This window comes from Simochromis diagramma, unplaced genomic scaffold (genome assembly GCF_900408965.1).
Source record: "Simochromis diagramma unplaced genomic scaffold, fSimDia1.1 OVJJ01000387.1, whole genome shotgun sequence".
Classification (NCBI taxonomy): domain Eukaryota; kingdom Metazoa; phylum Chordata; class Actinopteri; order Cichliformes; family Cichlidae; genus Simochromis; species Simochromis diagramma.
The window spans coordinates 1,305,485-1,322,606 of NW_024387152.1; the positions used below are offsets into that span (position 1 = coordinate 1,305,485).

Below are 17,122 nucleotides of genomic sequence, written 5' to 3' on the forward strand. Positions count from 1 at the left end.
ATAGGATTTTTCATCACCATGGAAATGATTCTCCACCACTGTTGTCTTCCTTGGACATCCAGATCTTTTTACGTTGCTGACCTCACCAATGCTTTCTTTCTCAGGATGTACCAAACTGTAGATTTTGCCACTCCTAACACTGCAGCAAAGTCTCAGATGAGGTTTTTTTTTTTTCAGTTTTTGCAGCTTAAGCAGGCTCGTTTCACCTGCATGGAGAGCTCCTTTGACCGCATGCTGTTCATAGCAATATCTTCCAAATTCGAGCACCACAGCTCAAATCAACTCCAGTCATTTTATCTGCTTCATTAGTAATGAAACAATGAGCCCATCAAATAGCCTTCAAATCAATTGTCCAATTACTTTTGATCCCTTTAAAAAGAGGGCGGTGCATGTTAAGGACCTGTACTCCTAAACACTTCATCCAATTTGAATGTGGATACGCTTGAATGAAAGCTGAGTCTGCATATTATGTCCATGTCCATTATGTAGCAATAATTGGAATATGTCTAAGTATACAGGTAAAAAGTGTCCAAATATATATGGACCTACCTGTACATATGTCAGGTTAACTGGTGGTTCGATGTTGGCTGCAGGCACATGTGTCTGTTTCTCTCTGTTAGCCCCTCAACTTCTGCCACCAAACACAAGATTGTCTTTGAAGCTAATGTTGTACAACATCTATTGTTTTCTAAAAAACAATAGATGTTGAAATGAAATACTATCTGCCGAGCTATCTTATTCAACTGTACACTCTTTGAAGAGTTCCCCACCATTGCCTCTGTGAAAAAAACATTTAAGTTTGAAATGTTTTCTCGAAAATCCCCAGAAAGAAAAAAAGCACCACTTCATGATTCAGTTTTCAAACAGTTACTAGTGTTATTAGTATTAATATTTGTAATATTATTGACACTGCACCGGTGTTTCATCAGGAACAGTGAGTGACTGTACATTATCTTTTATTAATAATGAAACAGTTTAACTGAACAGGACCTGAATATGAAGGTAACAAAGAAAAGAAGTATGCAGTCCAGATGCACAGCACAGCTTCCAGGATTGGCGAGACCTTAAGACAAACAAGGGAAATACCACGACTCTGCCCATTTTTGTCTTTGCCAGAATCCCCTTGAGGTCCTGTTGGGGAAAAATGTCAAGTGAAACTGTACATACATCTGGAAGCATCTTTGTTTAGCCTGTTTACACATTGATGACAGGAACAGTCCAGTTACTCATCGCTGTTTGCACGATGTTTGCGAAGTTGGAAGTAGCAGTGTTGCCAACTCCTCAGTAAGGAAAATCGCTATTGGCCTAAAAGTCGCTAGAAGTCGCTAAATGATGTCATCGCCTAATTTGCATAATTGGTCATGCTAATGTATTTGTAACCTACGCTGTTGGAGAGAGAAATAACATCGTGGAAGAGACATAAAGTCAGTAAAAAACGTCTTAAATGCATTTAGAGTTTATTTAGAACTACAAACTAAATTTCTTTTAGCAATTATTGTTTTTTTAATGTCACAATTCCAACCCTGCTCCTTTATCCGGGCTTGGACCGGCAAAAGTGACCCGAAACAGGCACTCTGGTGGAGTTATTGTGTGTGTGTGTGTAGTTTTAAACTTTGTGGTCCACAAAACAACATAACAGTAAAAGAAGAACTGACTGCGTTACAGTCAGTGCGGGAGCCCTGCCCTGATAGCAGCCTGTGAGCGCTTTGGCACGGGTGAGGTGCCCACCGCAGCACCCGCTGCTTATTGAAAGTAAGAGCGATACGTGCTTTCACGTCAAAAAGTCGTCATAAATAAGTCTCTAATAAAATAAAAAAGTCGCCAGATTTGTCGCTAGTCGCGTTTCAGAAAAAAAAGTCTCTAAGGTGGTCTGAAAACTCGCTAAATATAGCGACAAAGTCGCTAAATTGGCAACACTGGGAAGTAGTAAAGTTTGGGAAAAGAAAAACTACGGAAATCCCAGTTTAGAAGACAGGAAGGAGACTGTGCGCTCTGGAAGTGAAACCGACCCGTGAATGCATCATTGTGTGTGACAGTAACGTTAACGACAACGTAACTTAAAAAAAAGATGTTTGCTGACGTATGGAACGATTAATGGTGTCAGAAGCGACACAACAGCACCGGTAACTTTTGATGTCAACTACTCACTAACAACCGCTAAACTGCGGTTTTAAACAGAGCAGAGGTTGTTGTATGTGGTTCAAGCCACCGATAACAGTACCTGTAAGTGCCTGTTTATTATTGTTTGTTGTTATTGTTATTATTATTATTAGTAGTAGTAGTAATAGCATCAATACCAAAATAAAACGACTCCAAAACACATGATTCAGTAAATACTACTTTAGACAAATCATGCAGTTTCCCCCCCCTAATAGAAACATATATACTCAGCAGCCACTTCACTGGCTACACCTGTTCAACTGCCCATCACATGGCTGCAACTCAGTGGATTATGGCAGCAGATATTATACAGACTATCTTCAAAGCAGAAGTTCAAACTCAGCATCAGAAAGAAGCTCAATTAAGTATTTTTGAACATGGCATGGTTGTTGGTGTCAGACAGGCTGGTCTGGCTATTTCAGAAACTGCTGGTCTTCTGGGACTTTTCCACACAATCATCTCTAGGGTTTGATGGTATCGTCTGAAAAACAGAAAATATTGATGCCATAAGTCAGGGGAGAATCAACAGAATGCTTTGAGCTGATATCAGAGCAACACTAACTCAAAGAACCGCTGATTACAACCAAGGTGTGCAGAAGAGCTCTGAATGCACAACTTGATGCAGAAGCAGCAGAAGACCAGACTGGAAGTCACTCATGTAGGGTAATAAGAGAACAGTGAGGCTACACAAATGCACACACCAAAACTGACGCTGGAAGAGTGCAAAAAATGGTGGCAGGTGTGATTTATCTCAATTTCTGCGGCCACATTCAATTCAATCCAATTACATTCTGTTCAGTTTTATTTATATAGTGCAACAGTGCATCTTATATCATCTGTATCATGAAGAACTGACGATGTTCTGCAAGCAAAAGAGCAGTCCAAGTACTTTGTACTAGCAAGGTGTAACTAATGAAGTGGCCACCGAGTATACATGGCCTGGTGAAATCTAATCATTATAATCAGGCTTTAATAAACTGGATAAATCAAAAGACTGATATATACAAATGTTTTTTTTAAAGATAGGTCATGGTTGTTATTCTCAGGTTTGATATGAACCGAGGTTTATTTTAGTTTGACATGACATAACGGGATTTTCTGTGTTATACAGACACCTTGTGGTGAGCAGGGTGAGTGAAGTCCTCGCTTACACAGGAACTGAAATGTGATGCATCTCGGTGCAAAACACCCAGCCTTACAGGAAGTCACCAGAGAGAGAAAGACACATTCGACACGTAATAATTACTTAAAACTGATGTGCTCGTTAAGGCTGTTTTGAATATTACATATAATGTAGTTACATGTGTGCTCTAAAAGGTGTTTTCAGTCAAAATGAAGCTGTTAAGAAATTTCCTTTCTTTATTTTTCGAGAGCAACTTTCAGCTGAAGACAAAAGGAAGTCACAGTTTGTGGTTAGACGCTAGTTTCATATAAGTTTATAAAAAAAGTATAATTTAAATAACCTGCAGTTTCCGTTCATCCCCTCAAATCACGCCTCAGCTACAGTTTCCAAATGGCCTACACCATAGTAAAAGGATAACTTTGATTTTAGGAATGCATTTGTTGATGTTGGTAGTTTTTTTTAATTATTTCTTTTGTTTAGTTTTTTTCTGCACAATGAAATATCCCAGCTACGACATGCTGGCTAAGTCATAGACGACTTTAGGTCTAAAATCGTCAAATTGAGCACAATATCGAGCTTTGTCAACAGTTTAGCATCTTGCACATTCTTTCAATTCCCTAAACCCTCCTTTTATTTCACACAGATCAGCAGTTCAACTTTGTATCAACAACAAACATCTGAGTGTGGTTCACCAACACATTTCCTGTTGCTTTAACAAAAAAAGGCAGTTGTCAGAGAGCGACAGGAAAGCTGCTGTCCTGAGGTGAGTTCAGAAATGAAGCTGTCACATACGCCCATTTATACTGCAACTGCGCTCTATTTCCTTTACTGAATGTCACAGCGAAGCAGATATATATGAGTCAACTGAGACACCCAGTCTCTACATGTGCTACACGTGCAGCTCAATGGAAAATGTGGCTGTTCAAGGTCTTCAGTGTAATATGTAAGTTTTTAAGCGTTTATGTTCAATTCTGTAGTTTATAAAGAATATTTTCACTTACATGCAAATCTTAATGCAACTGAACGTTGTTTGGTTCTTTGACAGATGCGGTTGCTGTTTGTGCTTCTGAGGATAACGATGGTAGGGAAAACTGTCTTTCATACCGAGAGCAGATTTTCACACATTTGAGCAGACTGCACTGTTTTAGAAGTTGAAGATGATTTTTTGGGGAAAAAGATTTTTTAAAACATTTTCATGTTGAGCAAAAACACCAGATTCAGTACAGAAGTTAACTGTTAAGATCATAAAGTGTCTCTTAAACCAACATTTATGCACTGAATGCCTACATGGCCTGGTCTGAGTCGAGCAAGAGCAATGTTTAGGAAGTAGAACTTGGGTAAATTTAACAAGAGGAACATGAAGTACTTTATTGTCATGAGTCTGAAAGTTCCTACAACTAGATACACACACTTATAAACTCATGTGTCCGTATTACCTCACGCCAGCCTAATCTCAATAGTCTCCTGTCATCATGCCGTAGGTTTCACTTGACAGTATTGAGAGTGGATGTATTGTGTAATAGTTTTGTATGTAGGACACAAAGGATTTTTTCCTCCTTTTTCTACATGAGAAGTGTTTTTAAGTCATTGTTTTGTCAAACTAAAAGTTCTTAAAAGTTGTGAAAAGTGTATTAATTTCAATCATTCATGTCTACTAAAAAAGAATTAGGCATCGCAGTTTGAGATTGGAGCTCTGATTTAACTGTTACCAGTGTTTTTATGAAGTCTCACCTTTACATTGTGGATATGACTCAAACCTTGTTTTTTTTTAATCTAAACTTTGCTCTCCACATCTTTTCTCTTCTTCATCCAGCAACCACCTACAGTTATAGAGAAAGTGAATCGACAGCACCTCCTCCTTTTGGTGAGATTATCACCTCAGTCTTTTTGATCATATGTACTCGTCAAACGCCACTTACACTGTGCCGCTAACATGTCGGGCTCGTTTTTGGCTTCAGAGCTACCTTAACTGGCATGCCGAGCATCATGCACAGACTGCACATTAGTGGGCAGCAGTACCTGCATGATGGATTTGTTTTATTTAACCACATCCGATAGGTGACGTATTTCACTGACATCTAGTCAGATCTGAATTCAGTGAACACTTCGTTGTGTTCAAGAATACAGCGCGAGTGTTTGAGCTTTGGCGTCCTGTCCTGTTGAATAGATGGGTACAATTTATCAGTAAAGGAATGGGCAGGGCCAGCAACAACGGGCTACTTGAGTAAGCTTTTTAGGTGATGTCTGATTGATGCTGTAGAGTCTCTAAAGACTTCCTACTGACCCATAAAACACCCCATTCAACGCAACAATTCTGAGGTTGTGTCATTACAGAAATCTAACCAATCAAAATGTTTTTTCCGGTCTTTAATTGTCAAGTTTTGGTAACTTTGGTTTCCTGTTCTTACCTGACACGATTAGCATCTGGTGTTTTTGTGCTCCCATCTACTTCAGCTTTTACTGCGTTCTACATTCACAGATGCTCCTCTGTGTACTTCGTTTGTGATTATTCTTTTAGATTTACTGATATTTTTATATTACGTCAGTAGCCATCATCAGGGGGGTTTTGCTCAGATTCTGGATATACGAATGGAATCTAAACTCCCAGTTGTTTTTCTTTTAGGAGTGTAAACCCTCATTCATTCCCATTCTTTCACTTTTTTAATCAATTTTCAGAGCCTCTGGTACCAGTTCTGGAGCGAACTTCCTCCTGGTCAGACGTCTTCTCTTCTGAGAAAGTAGTGCTAGAATGTAAAGCCACTAGCAGCTCGGAGCTGATCTTCACATGGAAGAAAAATGGAAGTCCTCTAGGTTCTGGTCCAAATCTGTCTCCGTCCCCAGATAAGTCAGTGCTTACAATCACAGCAACATCACCACAAGATTCTGGATATTACACCTGTGTGGTTGAGGGCAAAAAGAAGCCCAGTCAAACTAAAGAAAGTGGACCTGTCGAAATTAAAGTTTATGGTAAGGTTCGTTGCAATATTTGTGCTGTATTTATAGAGAGAGTGTAGACTGCTGAAGCATGCCCTTTTCTTTCTGTGTCCTGAGCAGCAAGCACACCCAAGCATCCACTGTGCCACCAGTACATAAACTACAGCATTCATGTTTATTTACATGAGGCTGTGTGTAACTTTGGATGCATGTATAGTACTTGGATGATGTACATAGCAATTTGGCTTTCTTACTGATACTCTTTTAACCTGCAGTTAAAAGTTCTCTTTTTTTGTGTTACAGACCCACCAACACCAGATCTGCAGCTTCAGACTGCCTGGAAAGATGTGTTTGAAGGTGAGGCGGTGGAATTTCACTGTCGCGTTGTCAGCAGCACCCCTGGCTGGACGTTTACATGGCACAGAAATAAGCAGCAGCTCCAAAATAACCCAGTTGAGATCATTAATGGGGATGGATCATCATTAAAAATCACCTCGGTCCGTCAGACGCATGAAGGATCATATACCTGCAAAGCTCACCTTACATCTAGGGGAGTGAACTCTGGATTCAGCAGCGAGGTTATGATCCAAGTTAGCGGTGAGTTTTCTTGCATGTGCATGGCATTACTTTAACTTGCATTAACAGTTTAAGAAATAACAAAGTAATAAGAGTACGACAGGCTAACAGGGTGATTCTGTCACTGTGGACAGAGCCAAACAGTCTGTTTTGGCCCTTTGCGTTGCTTCATATATACCTCACAGACAAACATGAGATTCTTATCAGTTTTCTCAAACCTCACCACAACAGTAGGTGAACACAAGTAAAATTATTGTTGTAAATAAGCAGTTGGTGTTGTGAATATGCAAAATGCTAATCTTGTGTATAAGCAGGTCATATTTTGCGTTGTCCATACTGTTATTAAAACCTCAAAACTTCTTTGTACTCCGTGAAACAGCATTTTGAGAGCATCTTCCTTCCGTTATTTTCTGCATCGTCTGTCGAAACAGGATGTTGTGGCGTAGCATAAAGCACAGAGGGATGCCTCAAAAGCCGTCAGGGTGTTAGAACATAGGTGGAGCTGTGAGGGAAAGAATAAGATCATTTGTGTAAAAGGACACATCCTGTTTTACACACTAAATAATAGAAATCATTGCTAGCTGCAACTGTAAAAGCATGCTATGTTAAATGGTTAATGCGTCTGCTTTCGTCAGAGATTCCAGTTCCAACTTCAACAGACACACTCAAGTGGGCACATGTGTTCCCCACCGAGAGTGTGAAGTTCAAGTGTGGGATGGGGCAGGGCGCCTGTGACTGGATGTATACATGGTAGAGAGATGGGACGTAGGTCCACGCTGATGGTACTGTGTCTTTAGATGTGAATGAGGCTCTGCTTCAGCTGGTCATATAGGAAAAAATGTGTAGTGGAAAAATCCAGAACAGGGCTGTCACCAGCCAAACCAGTTCTGAAGTTTCTCTCCCAGTGTGTGGTGAGTGTTAGAAATTTACACAACATCACAAACGCTTTTGTGTATTTTTACAAGGGAATTTTTTCAAGTTCAGGTATAAAACATATCAAATATTATATTAAAATACAAGAGTAATTGTTTGAGGCACGTCACTAGCTACACATTAGCTCCCACATATGTTTGATTGTCATGTTCATATCCCCTCAGCTGAGAAACCCACTCTCACACTGACACGAGATCCAGAATACGATGTGATGTTTGCTGGAGAAGCGGTCACCTTCAGCTGTGCCATCAGTGTCCAGTCTGAATGGACGTACCTGTGGTACAAAGATGGCAGTAAGGTTACTGGATCATCAGACAAACTTGAAGTTCAAATTCGTGGAACAGCAGATCAGGGATCGTATACATGCAAAGCAACAAGAGGTCAAAATCCAGCCTTCATCACTGATCCAAGTGGAGCTAAACAACTTAAAGTGCAAGGTAAGTTTCTATTGACTCTTCTTCAGAATATCTGTTTGTAGTCCAGCAGCTTTGTTCCTGCTTTGTAAAAACAGTTCTGAAGGTTTCTCTCACAGTATATGGTGGGTTTAAGAAATGTATATAGCATCACAAATAAAAAATGTTCAGGTTCAGGTATAAAACATATTAAATATTATATTAAAATACAAGAGTAATTGTTTGAGGCACGTCACAATGTCCACATTAAATACTGCATAATTTTTGATTGTCATGTTCATATCCTCTCAGCTGAGAAACCCACTCTCACACTGACACGAGATCCAGAATACGATGTGATGTTTGCTGGAGAAGCGGTCACCTTCAGCTGTGCCATCAGTGTCCAGTCTGAATGGACGTACCTGTGGTACAAAGATGGCAGTAAGGTTACTGGATCATCAGACAGACTTAAAGTTCAAATTAGTGGAACAGGAGATCAGGGATCGTATACATGCAAAGCAACAAGAGGTCAAAATCCAGCCTTCATCACTGATTTAAGTGCAGCTAAACAACTTAAAGTGCAAAGTAAGTTTCTATTGACTCTTCTTCAGAATATCTGTTTGTAGTCCAGCAGGTTTGTTCCTGCTTTCATTTCAGAACCTTTTTCATGAACACTTCAGTTGCTTCTGTCTAAAATTAAAAAAACACTACTTCTTCTTTGTCTGTTCAGAAAACAAGCCTAAGCCTACAATAACTCAACAGCCAGACGCTGAAAAGCTTTACGTTGGAGAAAACGTGTCCTTTGAATGCAAAGTTGAAAACTCAGATGGTTGGAGCTATGACTGGTACAAAGATGAAGAATCAATTCCCAACAACAGCAACAGTTTAAAAATGGAAGGACTCGCTTTGTTAAACGGGGGAGTTTATAAGTGCAAGGCCAAAAGAGACAAAACAGGATTCAACACAGAATTCAGTGACCAGCGGACCGTACAAATCTCTGGTGAGCTAAAGAAAGACACTTTGAAATCATGTGATTTGAGATACTTTGGGGTATTATTATGGGGAGAATCAAAACAGAAAATCTCTAATGATTTGTAAAATGATTAACAAGTCTCTTATATTTTATTTTTTAGAAATTCCTGTTCCAACTCTGAAGCTAGTAACCAAATGGCCAGATGTGTTCCCCACTGAGAGTGTAAATATGATCTGTAAGATGCAGACGGACAGCGCTGACTGGACATACGCGTTTTACAGAGATGGCACAGAGGTCCAGCATTATAATTCAGATAAGGACAGAAATCTTTCCATCACCTCTGCTTCAACCTCAGACGGGGGAAACTACAGCTGCTCAGGAAAACTGAAGAGCAGGGACGTCTACAGCACCAAAGGTTCTCCACTAAATCTTCATGTCTATGGTGAGATTTGTTTTCTTCTCCTGATTTTTGACACGGTTCTTCATTGAAACTTGTCTTTTTCAGTTTTGCTGTCTTAGCTGTAATTTTAAAGTAAAGGTTTAAAAGATTGCAAATGTAAGGCTGTTGACTCTCCTGCTAACAGTTAGACTATGAGAGTGTTGACCCGTTTACATATGTGCAAGGTATGTTTATATAAACTCTTCTTCAGAATATTTATTTGTAGTCCAGCAGGTTTGTTTCTGCTTTTTAAAAACATTTTGTAAGTTTCTCTCCCAGTGTGGTGAGTGTTAGAAATTTACACAACATCACAAATGCTTTTGTGTATTTTTACAAGGGAATTTTTTCAAGTTCAGGTATAAAACATATCAAATATTATATTAAAATACAAGAGTAATTGTTTGAGGCACGTCACAATGTCCACATTAAATACTGCATAATTTTTGATTGTCATGTTCATATCCCCTCAGCTGAGAAACCCACTCTCACACTGACACAACAAGATCCAGACTACGATGTGATGTTTGCTGGAGAAGCGGTCACCTTCAGCTGTGCCATCAGTGTCCAGTCTGAATGGACGTACCTGTGGTACAAAGATGGCAGTAAGGTTACTGGATCATCAGACAAACTTGAAGTTCAAATTAGTGGAACAGCAGATCAGGGATCGTATACATGCAAAGCAACAAGAGGTCAAAATCCAGCCTTCATCACTGATCCAAGTGGAGCTAAACAACTTAAAGTACAAGGTAAGTTTCTATTGACTCTTCTTCAGAATATTTGTTTGTAGTCCAGCAGGTTTGTTCCTGCGTTCATTTCAGAACCTTTTTCATGAACACTTCAGTTGCTTCTGTCTAAAGATAAACACTCAGACACTACTTCTTTGTTTTGCTGTTTTAAAATGTTAAAAATGTTTAAAAGATTGCAAATGTAAGGCTGTTGACTCTCCTGCTAACAGTTAGACTATGAGAGTGTTGACCCGTTTACAAATGCAATGTTCACACCAGAGGGGGAAGGTTGGCTTGAAAATTAGAGAAGCCATAAAAACATAAACACCCATGTTAACCTCATTCAATGCAAAGGTGATAAAGTCTTCAGGAAGTCAGTGGTTAATTCACATGAAGTCCTATAAAGTCATTATTATATTTACACACTAAAAAGTACATTAAAAATGTTGTTGTGTTTACTGTAGCATCATAGGGATGGAGCAGCATCATTGTGTAACTCTGTAACTACCTCAAATAAAAAAGTTTTTTCATCCTGGCAGAGAAGGGTTCTCGTTATGAAAATGGATATTTAAAGCAGTGCAGACTAGTTAATGGTCGTCTTACCTTTAGATCAGGTATGCCGTCTGACTTGTATTTCAGTGCTCTTGTACAACTCTCATTGTTGATTCTTATCAACCCTCAGATGCACCGACAGTCACACTGGAGCAGAATCCGGCACATAATTTGATGCACTCTGAGGACTCGGTGTCCTTTAACTGTCACGTTAATGTTTCCTCTGGATGGACGTATCGGTTTGTGCTTCCAGATGGCAGCGAGTTAGACTTATCTGTAAGCAATTACAACATCACTTCTGTGGCAACAAAAGACTCTGGTTTATATAAATGCAAAGTTAAAAGAGGAACAGAAAGGTCTTCGATTCAAGCTACAGTAACAAAATAAAGCTCAACGTTGAAGGTACGTTTTTTGATTTCCTCCTTTCATTCTTCTGGTTTTGAATGTTCGTTATTCACTTCTTGGTTGCGTTTATTACAGAGCGCCCAAAGGCTTCTATAGTCCTGCTAACTGGCTGGTCAGACGTCTTCTCCACTGATAGCTTGAGTCTAAAATGTGAAGTAAAGGAGAGCACGCACAACTGGATGCATTACACATGGTAATATAACAATGTTCATAATTATTAGTCCCCTGTGTAGATTCTGCCCTTTAGGAAAATTCAGCAGTAATGCAGATGTTCAATAAACTGAATTTTAATAGGTTCAAAGAGGGGGAACGAATCGATTCATTCAATGTGACACATACAGTAACTCCCAGCAATGACCCCGACCAGAGTACTTACACCTGCTGTGCACATGCTGATGAGAGACCCTTATACTCAAAATCCAGTGACTCCTTCAAGACCAAGAACCTTCGTAAGTACAACTGAGCTCTGCTAGTTATGAATCTTCTCTCAAAATAATATTCTGTCATTAATCTTGTGCTTTGTTTTGTTTTAATGTTTAGTGTTAAAGAGGCGGGTGCTTCTTTCCATCTCTGGCTGCATCGTCTGTGGTATCGCTGCGGTCTTGATAGGATGCGTGGCCCTGAGAGTCTTCCGCAAACCAAGTATGCTTTCTTATCTTTTTGACTGTGCAAATTCTAAAACTCTGTAAGAACCAACATCATAACTTTTAGAATGAATGAAAGTGGGCAAACTGAAGAGTGAAATAAAAAACCTTTAGAAAAACGATTTGCACCTAAATCTGCAGCTGCATTTGGTTGGACAGGTGCAGAAATTTTATCTATTCAGCCTGCACTTTTACCCTCGCACTGCTCTCAAAGTGTCTTTCTTGGGCATCTCTCCCACTCGACATTATTAAACAGACTACGTACCAGTAAGTTAGTGAAACATTTTGTAGCTAAAGATAAACTATTATCTTAAAGGGTTAATGGAATCCAAAATCAGCACAGTATTAAGGTGACACCCAACTTATATAAATGTCAAAATCAATACAAGTATCACAAAAACTTGAGCTGTTAATTTTCACACAGATGGTCGTGATGACAAAATGGAAGAGGTCAACCTGTTTCCGACAATGGCCGAGCTAAAGATAACTGGTAAGTTAGCACCATGTCAGTGACGTGGTTTTGGTCGCCCTTTCCAAGTATGCTGTAGATAGAGGCCGCCACAAAAAACAAAAAAAAAGAAAGGCTGGGAAACTACCGACTTGCACATAAAAGTTTAGGTGTGACTTCCTGTATTTAACTTCTTTATTCCTCTTACTGCAGATGTGCCGTGTCCACTGGTTGAGTACATCACTGATGCCTCTCTGAATGCACCAGCTAAAGGTAAAAATAAATAAATCCCGTAATGAGTAAGCACATAAGTCCTTTTTCGAAGAAGTCGTTATCATGATTGATTCATCTGCTGCTTTTGTAACTATGTAATATGAGGAAACTGAGAATACATCAGTTCCTTGGGAGAAACAAAATACTTCCTTTAAATGTCATATTTTGCAGTAAGTCTGAAACTGAAAAGTAAGAAAATCGCTGTAAGCAGAGAAGATTTGATTGATATACTTAAATAAGCGCTCAGCTGTCGTAAAAGATGCTGATTCTTTTCTTTCTTAATCCGTCTGAACAGAAGAAGAGGAGGAGAATGGCACAGTCTGCAGTGAAACAACACCCTTACCAATAACCAAGCAGGAGGACCAAGGTAATAAAGTTTAAATCACAAATGCACTTTCCTAATGCGCTTATTTTTTTAATCTGCGGTGATGATGATGATGATCCTGTGTCAGCGTTTCTAAAACATAAAACACAATTTCTCTGTTTTTCCACAAACCTGGTCTTTAGCTGCAACGACTGACAACCAGGAAACAACAGAAACCAACGGTGGGCTGAGTTCTTTTCTAAAATGAATGACGAAGTCTTTGCATCAACAACAGGCCTATCAATGAGTCAGCAGACTTACTTCAGCTCTGTGAGGCTTTAATGGTCAGTGCACACCAGAAAACAACATCTTTGTGCGATCTAGTGATGTGGCAGTCACAGGACATCTGAAACTCAGCTGAAGATCATTACGATTGATGTGAAAGGTTTTCGTTTTAGACGTACTCTGTCATGGCCCGACAGCTGGAAACTCTTCAGGGCGAGATAGAGTTTTAAAAAACCAGCTACTGAAAAAAATAAACATATCATAAAATATGCATGAACAGATATTTTATACACACATTTCCAAAAAGCACAAAACTGTTGAGGATTTATGCATCGTTTAATTCACATTGTTTGAATGAATTTGGATTTTAAGGCACTGTTAAATAGAAAAAAGATTATTTATGAGCTGAACGTCATTTATAACCACTGTTCATTTTGAGTTGCTGTATATATTTTACATGTACGATGACGTGGAGGAGAATTTATTCGTTGTTCTTCAGTTAGATCTTCAGTTCTCCGAGCAAGCAGCAGATGTCAGCAGATGTAACACAGGCTGTGGTGTTGTCCAAACTTTATTTTTACCGTAACGATGAATGTCACTTTTGTTCTTTGCTTCTTGCTTCGTTTTCTAACCACTTGGATGTTGATTAGTTGATGTATTTATGTAAAAATTCAAGCATTTTAAGTTTCCACATGAATTGTGTTAATAAAAAGTATAAAATGTTGCCAAGAGTGCATAAACTAACAACATTCTGCACCGTGTGACTGCAAGAAACACGCATTCAGCCAGTGGGAATTTCACAAGTAGTGCGATTTGTGGATCAGTCGGTGGGGAGGTCCGTGCATCTGTAGCAGTGACAAGAAAGAGGACAGAATCCACATGGAAAACCAAGTTACCATCTATAAATAAACCTGTGATGAACCAAAAACAGCATGGTGGCTCACTGCATGCACAACACACACACTGACTCACATCTACTTGAGGATATCTGCCAGTTTTTCCATATAGTAGTTGTAGTTCTCCTGACAATCCTCCCAGGGTGTAAAGCTCTGATCCTCCTTCTCCACGTACGTTTCCCACACATGCAGGAAGTCAGACGGCTTCATCATTCGCAGTTTGCAGCCGGCTCTCACCAGACCCTTAAGCCCTTCAACTATCTCTGGCTCCTCCCACTCGAAGAGACGGGAACAGAATATACAAAGACGCATCTTTTTGCGCTGCTGGAGGATGCTGGCCAACTTGGCTGCGCAGGCCACACAGGGACTAGATGATACATACCATGTGACATCACACTCTAGAGAGGCATTAGGGAGCACCTACAGATGTGGGAGTCGAGGTTTGAGTCTAGTTTGTATTATGAAGTTAGAAATGAGAAAACTAGAGTTCACATTTGGGCACAATGGCATTACCTGTTCAAAGAAGGCCACCTCAGCGTGAGCGGTGGCATGTTCGTCCTCCATGTAACCTTTCAGAGGCTCTGCGCTGCCTCCTGCTGTATCCACTCTGAAACACAGGAGGGTTTTGTTCCTCCCTGATGAGTACTCCACATTCCTGAACTGAAACTTGAAGTAGAATGGGCTCATCTGTTCCCTGGTAGAGTAAAAGTGTGAGTTTTAACAAAGACGCCCTTTTGCCTTGTGAGTGAATCTAAAAGGAAGTGGTTTACTGGCAGAAACTGCTCTCATTATCAGGGTCAAAGGTTTGTCCTCTGTCACCTCTCATTGTGGTTCATGACAGTGCAATGTGAGAAAAAGTCACAAATGACTTTCCAGGTGGGCAGACGTGCACTTGCTTGCTAAGCATGGGTTGCTCATTTTGTGATGATCCAAACTAAAGTAATAAATAAAATGAAAAGTAAAGAGTCAACGACTGAACGTTATGGCCTAAAGAACCTATACCAGCCAACTCCACCTGCCCGGACTTAATCTACTGTCCTACTGCACAAGGAGAGCCAGATGGATCACACAAAATAGATCTCATATAATGTTGATGGCGCTTTGCTTTGACAGCACATAGTCATAGGACAGATACGGGAAACAGATGCTAGGCAGGGGGATATATCTGGGGCCGGCTTCAGTGTTCACTTCGTGACTCATCCCTATTCTTACCACTACGTTAATAACAGCATGTGCAAGTCACCAGTTTCCTGTCTCATTGAAATCAAGTAAAGAACATGCACTTTAGAAGAATATGACTTATACATAGAAAGGACTTCATCTATAAGATAAAACATGCTTGTGTTAAAGACTAAAACAGGTTAGTGGGACACACTGTTTTGAACTCCTTTATGGCATACGCAGTAAATTTTACCCACCCTGTGACGATCTCAAACGGAGGCAGTTCTATAGGCTGAAACTCCCCATTTTCATCACTGCTTTTTGCGTCTGCGCCTGCTGCCCCCTCACTTTCCCCATTCCTCTTCTCTTCATCTTTCTTTGGCTGCTCAGGGACCTTCTCTGGTTTCTTCTGGGGTTTTTCTGGCTTTTTTGCCGTATTCTCGTTCACCTTTTCCTTTTCTTTGTCCTTCTCACTATTCGTTTTGCTTTCCGCCTTCTTTTCTTTCCTCTTGACGCTGAACCGGCTGTTTCTGTCCGCCATGATTCTGTGCAAGTAGGTGACGGTGTCGGATGAAGAGCAGGGGTGAAAAGGAGAGAGAGAGACAGATGGGGAGGGGTGGAGGGTATAAGTGGAGTCATGACCCTAGTGCATTACAGAAATAGCACCTATTGTGTGCTAAGGTTGGAGTCAAAACATGTGCATATCTGACCAGGGTAGGGGGTAGGTGGCTCAGTTAACTAAGTCCCCTGCCTACAGTGGCCTGGCTATTAAAAGGCCAAATGACCAAACATGACTGACTGCCAGTGTGTGCGTGTGGTGAAAGGGACAAGACGAGCCTTAAATTTCTTCCATAATTTAGGCAATGTCCAGAAAATGAAAGACAAACCAAACAGTGTGCACAAATGTGCCGCCTCAAGCACGAGTGCTTTTCAATCCATCAGGCTTTCTAACTGTCAGCAGGCCAGCAACAGGCAGGTTATTAATAACACTGCTTGGCTGAGTGTGCGTGTCTGTGTGTACGGGGTAACCAGGGCTTTCAAGATACTAAACACCGCTTCTGTTTGTGCCAACTCCGATGTCCTGCAGCCCATTAGGCATTAGGAAGGCCAGCTAAAGGGCACCTCAAATAGGAGAGTATTTGGAGCAGAGCAGCACAAGCAAATGCAAACTCAGTGTGTAAAAGAGGGTTTGTCTCTGTGCTGTGAATAAGAGTGCGAGAGTGTGCAGTGGCCTAGTGTGCATGTGCCCGTGAACAATCAATCTATGAAATCACCCTGCATCAATATGGTGCTTTGCTGAGGCCATCGTGCAGGGGAGAGGGAAGAATTGGTTTTGTAAGGGTGTGAGCATTTTGTGTGTCTGTGTGCGGATGGAAAATGTCCTTCTGCACTGCAGATGTAATAACTTGAGGTATAAGGACCAGGGAGGGAGTGAGGGGGCAGTTCAATTACAATTTCCTCCCCCCTCCCCCGGTCTCACTGTCTGCCAAGTAATTCATTTCAGAGGCAATTACCAACAGGGCTGCATCCCAGCCCAGTCGTCTAACTCAAATGGATGAGCTGTCACAGCTGGGGAGGGGAGGGGCAGGTGGGTGCCTCAAGCTGCTCCACATATACTAACAAAGAACAACAACAACACACCCATGGAAAGCTGGGAAAACACGCGCTTCAAAGATGAACACAGTGGCACGTCCACACAGATATCTAGTTCCATATCTAAATCCAGAGATGTCCCGGGGTGATAACCATTAAGATCACAGCAATCTTTGATAATTATGATCTATGAGGGGGATCTCTTTGTATCGCCCACAGATTAGCACATTGATTTTCAAAAACAAAAACTGTTACACTGGGTTTTCTCTTTTTTTTGCAGGTAATTATAATAAATAGATGTAAGCC

At 40.5% G+C, this 17,122-nt stretch overlaps 2 protein-coding genes across 3 annotated transcripts; one reads left to right on the forward strand and one right to left on the reverse strand.

Annotated features, from left to right (window-relative positions):
- The first annotated feature begins 1,883 nt into the window (after positions 1–1,883).
- LOC120743990 (basement membrane-specific heparan sulfate proteoglycan core protein-like) lies at positions 1,884–13,890 on the forward strand. 2 transcript variants are annotated; one of them, XM_040048083.1, is made up of 19 exons: positions 1,888–2,052; positions 3,927–4,046; positions 4,125–4,226; positions 4,329–4,364; positions 5,097–5,147; positions 5,960–6,250; positions 6,521–6,814; positions 7,891–8,163; positions 8,431–8,703; positions 8,849–9,118; positions 9,252–9,533; positions 10,001–10,276; positions 11,288–11,405; positions 11,507–11,661; positions 11,753–11,854; positions 12,281–12,346; positions 12,518–12,577; positions 12,873–12,944; positions 13,085–13,890. In XM_040048083.1, exons 3-19 carry the CDS (start codon positions 4,139–4,141, stop codon positions 13,147–13,149), a joined length of 2,772 nt encoding a protein of 923 aa, XP_039904017.1. In that variant the 5' UTR covers positions 1,888–2,052; positions 3,927–4,046; positions 4,125–4,138; the 3' UTR covers positions 13,150–13,890. The 2 variants fall into 2 exon arrangements, with proteins under 2 accessions (XP_039904018.1, XP_039904017.1); XM_040048084.1 differs by lacking the exons at positions 11,507–11,661; positions 11,753–11,854; positions 12,281–12,346; ... (1 more) ...; positions 12,873–12,944; positions 13,085–13,890 and adding an exon at positions 10,938–11,209 and having other exon boundaries at positions 1,884–2,052; positions 3,927–4,226.
- Positions 13,484–17,093, reverse strand: apobec2b (apolipoprotein B mRNA editing enzyme, catalytic polypeptide-like 2b). The gene is made up of 4 exons (XM_040048130.1): positions 15,481–17,093; positions 14,576–14,756; positions 14,139–14,482; positions 13,484–14,011 (listed from the first exon to the last, which is right to left on the reverse strand). The coding sequence occupies exons 1-3, from the start codon at positions 15,762–15,764 to the stop codon at positions 14,141–14,143; spliced, it is 807 nt and encodes a 268-aa protein (XP_039904064.1). The 5' UTR covers positions 15,765–17,093; the 3' UTR covers positions 13,484–14,011; positions 14,139–14,140.
- Positions 17,094–17,122: the final 29 nt, after the last annotated feature.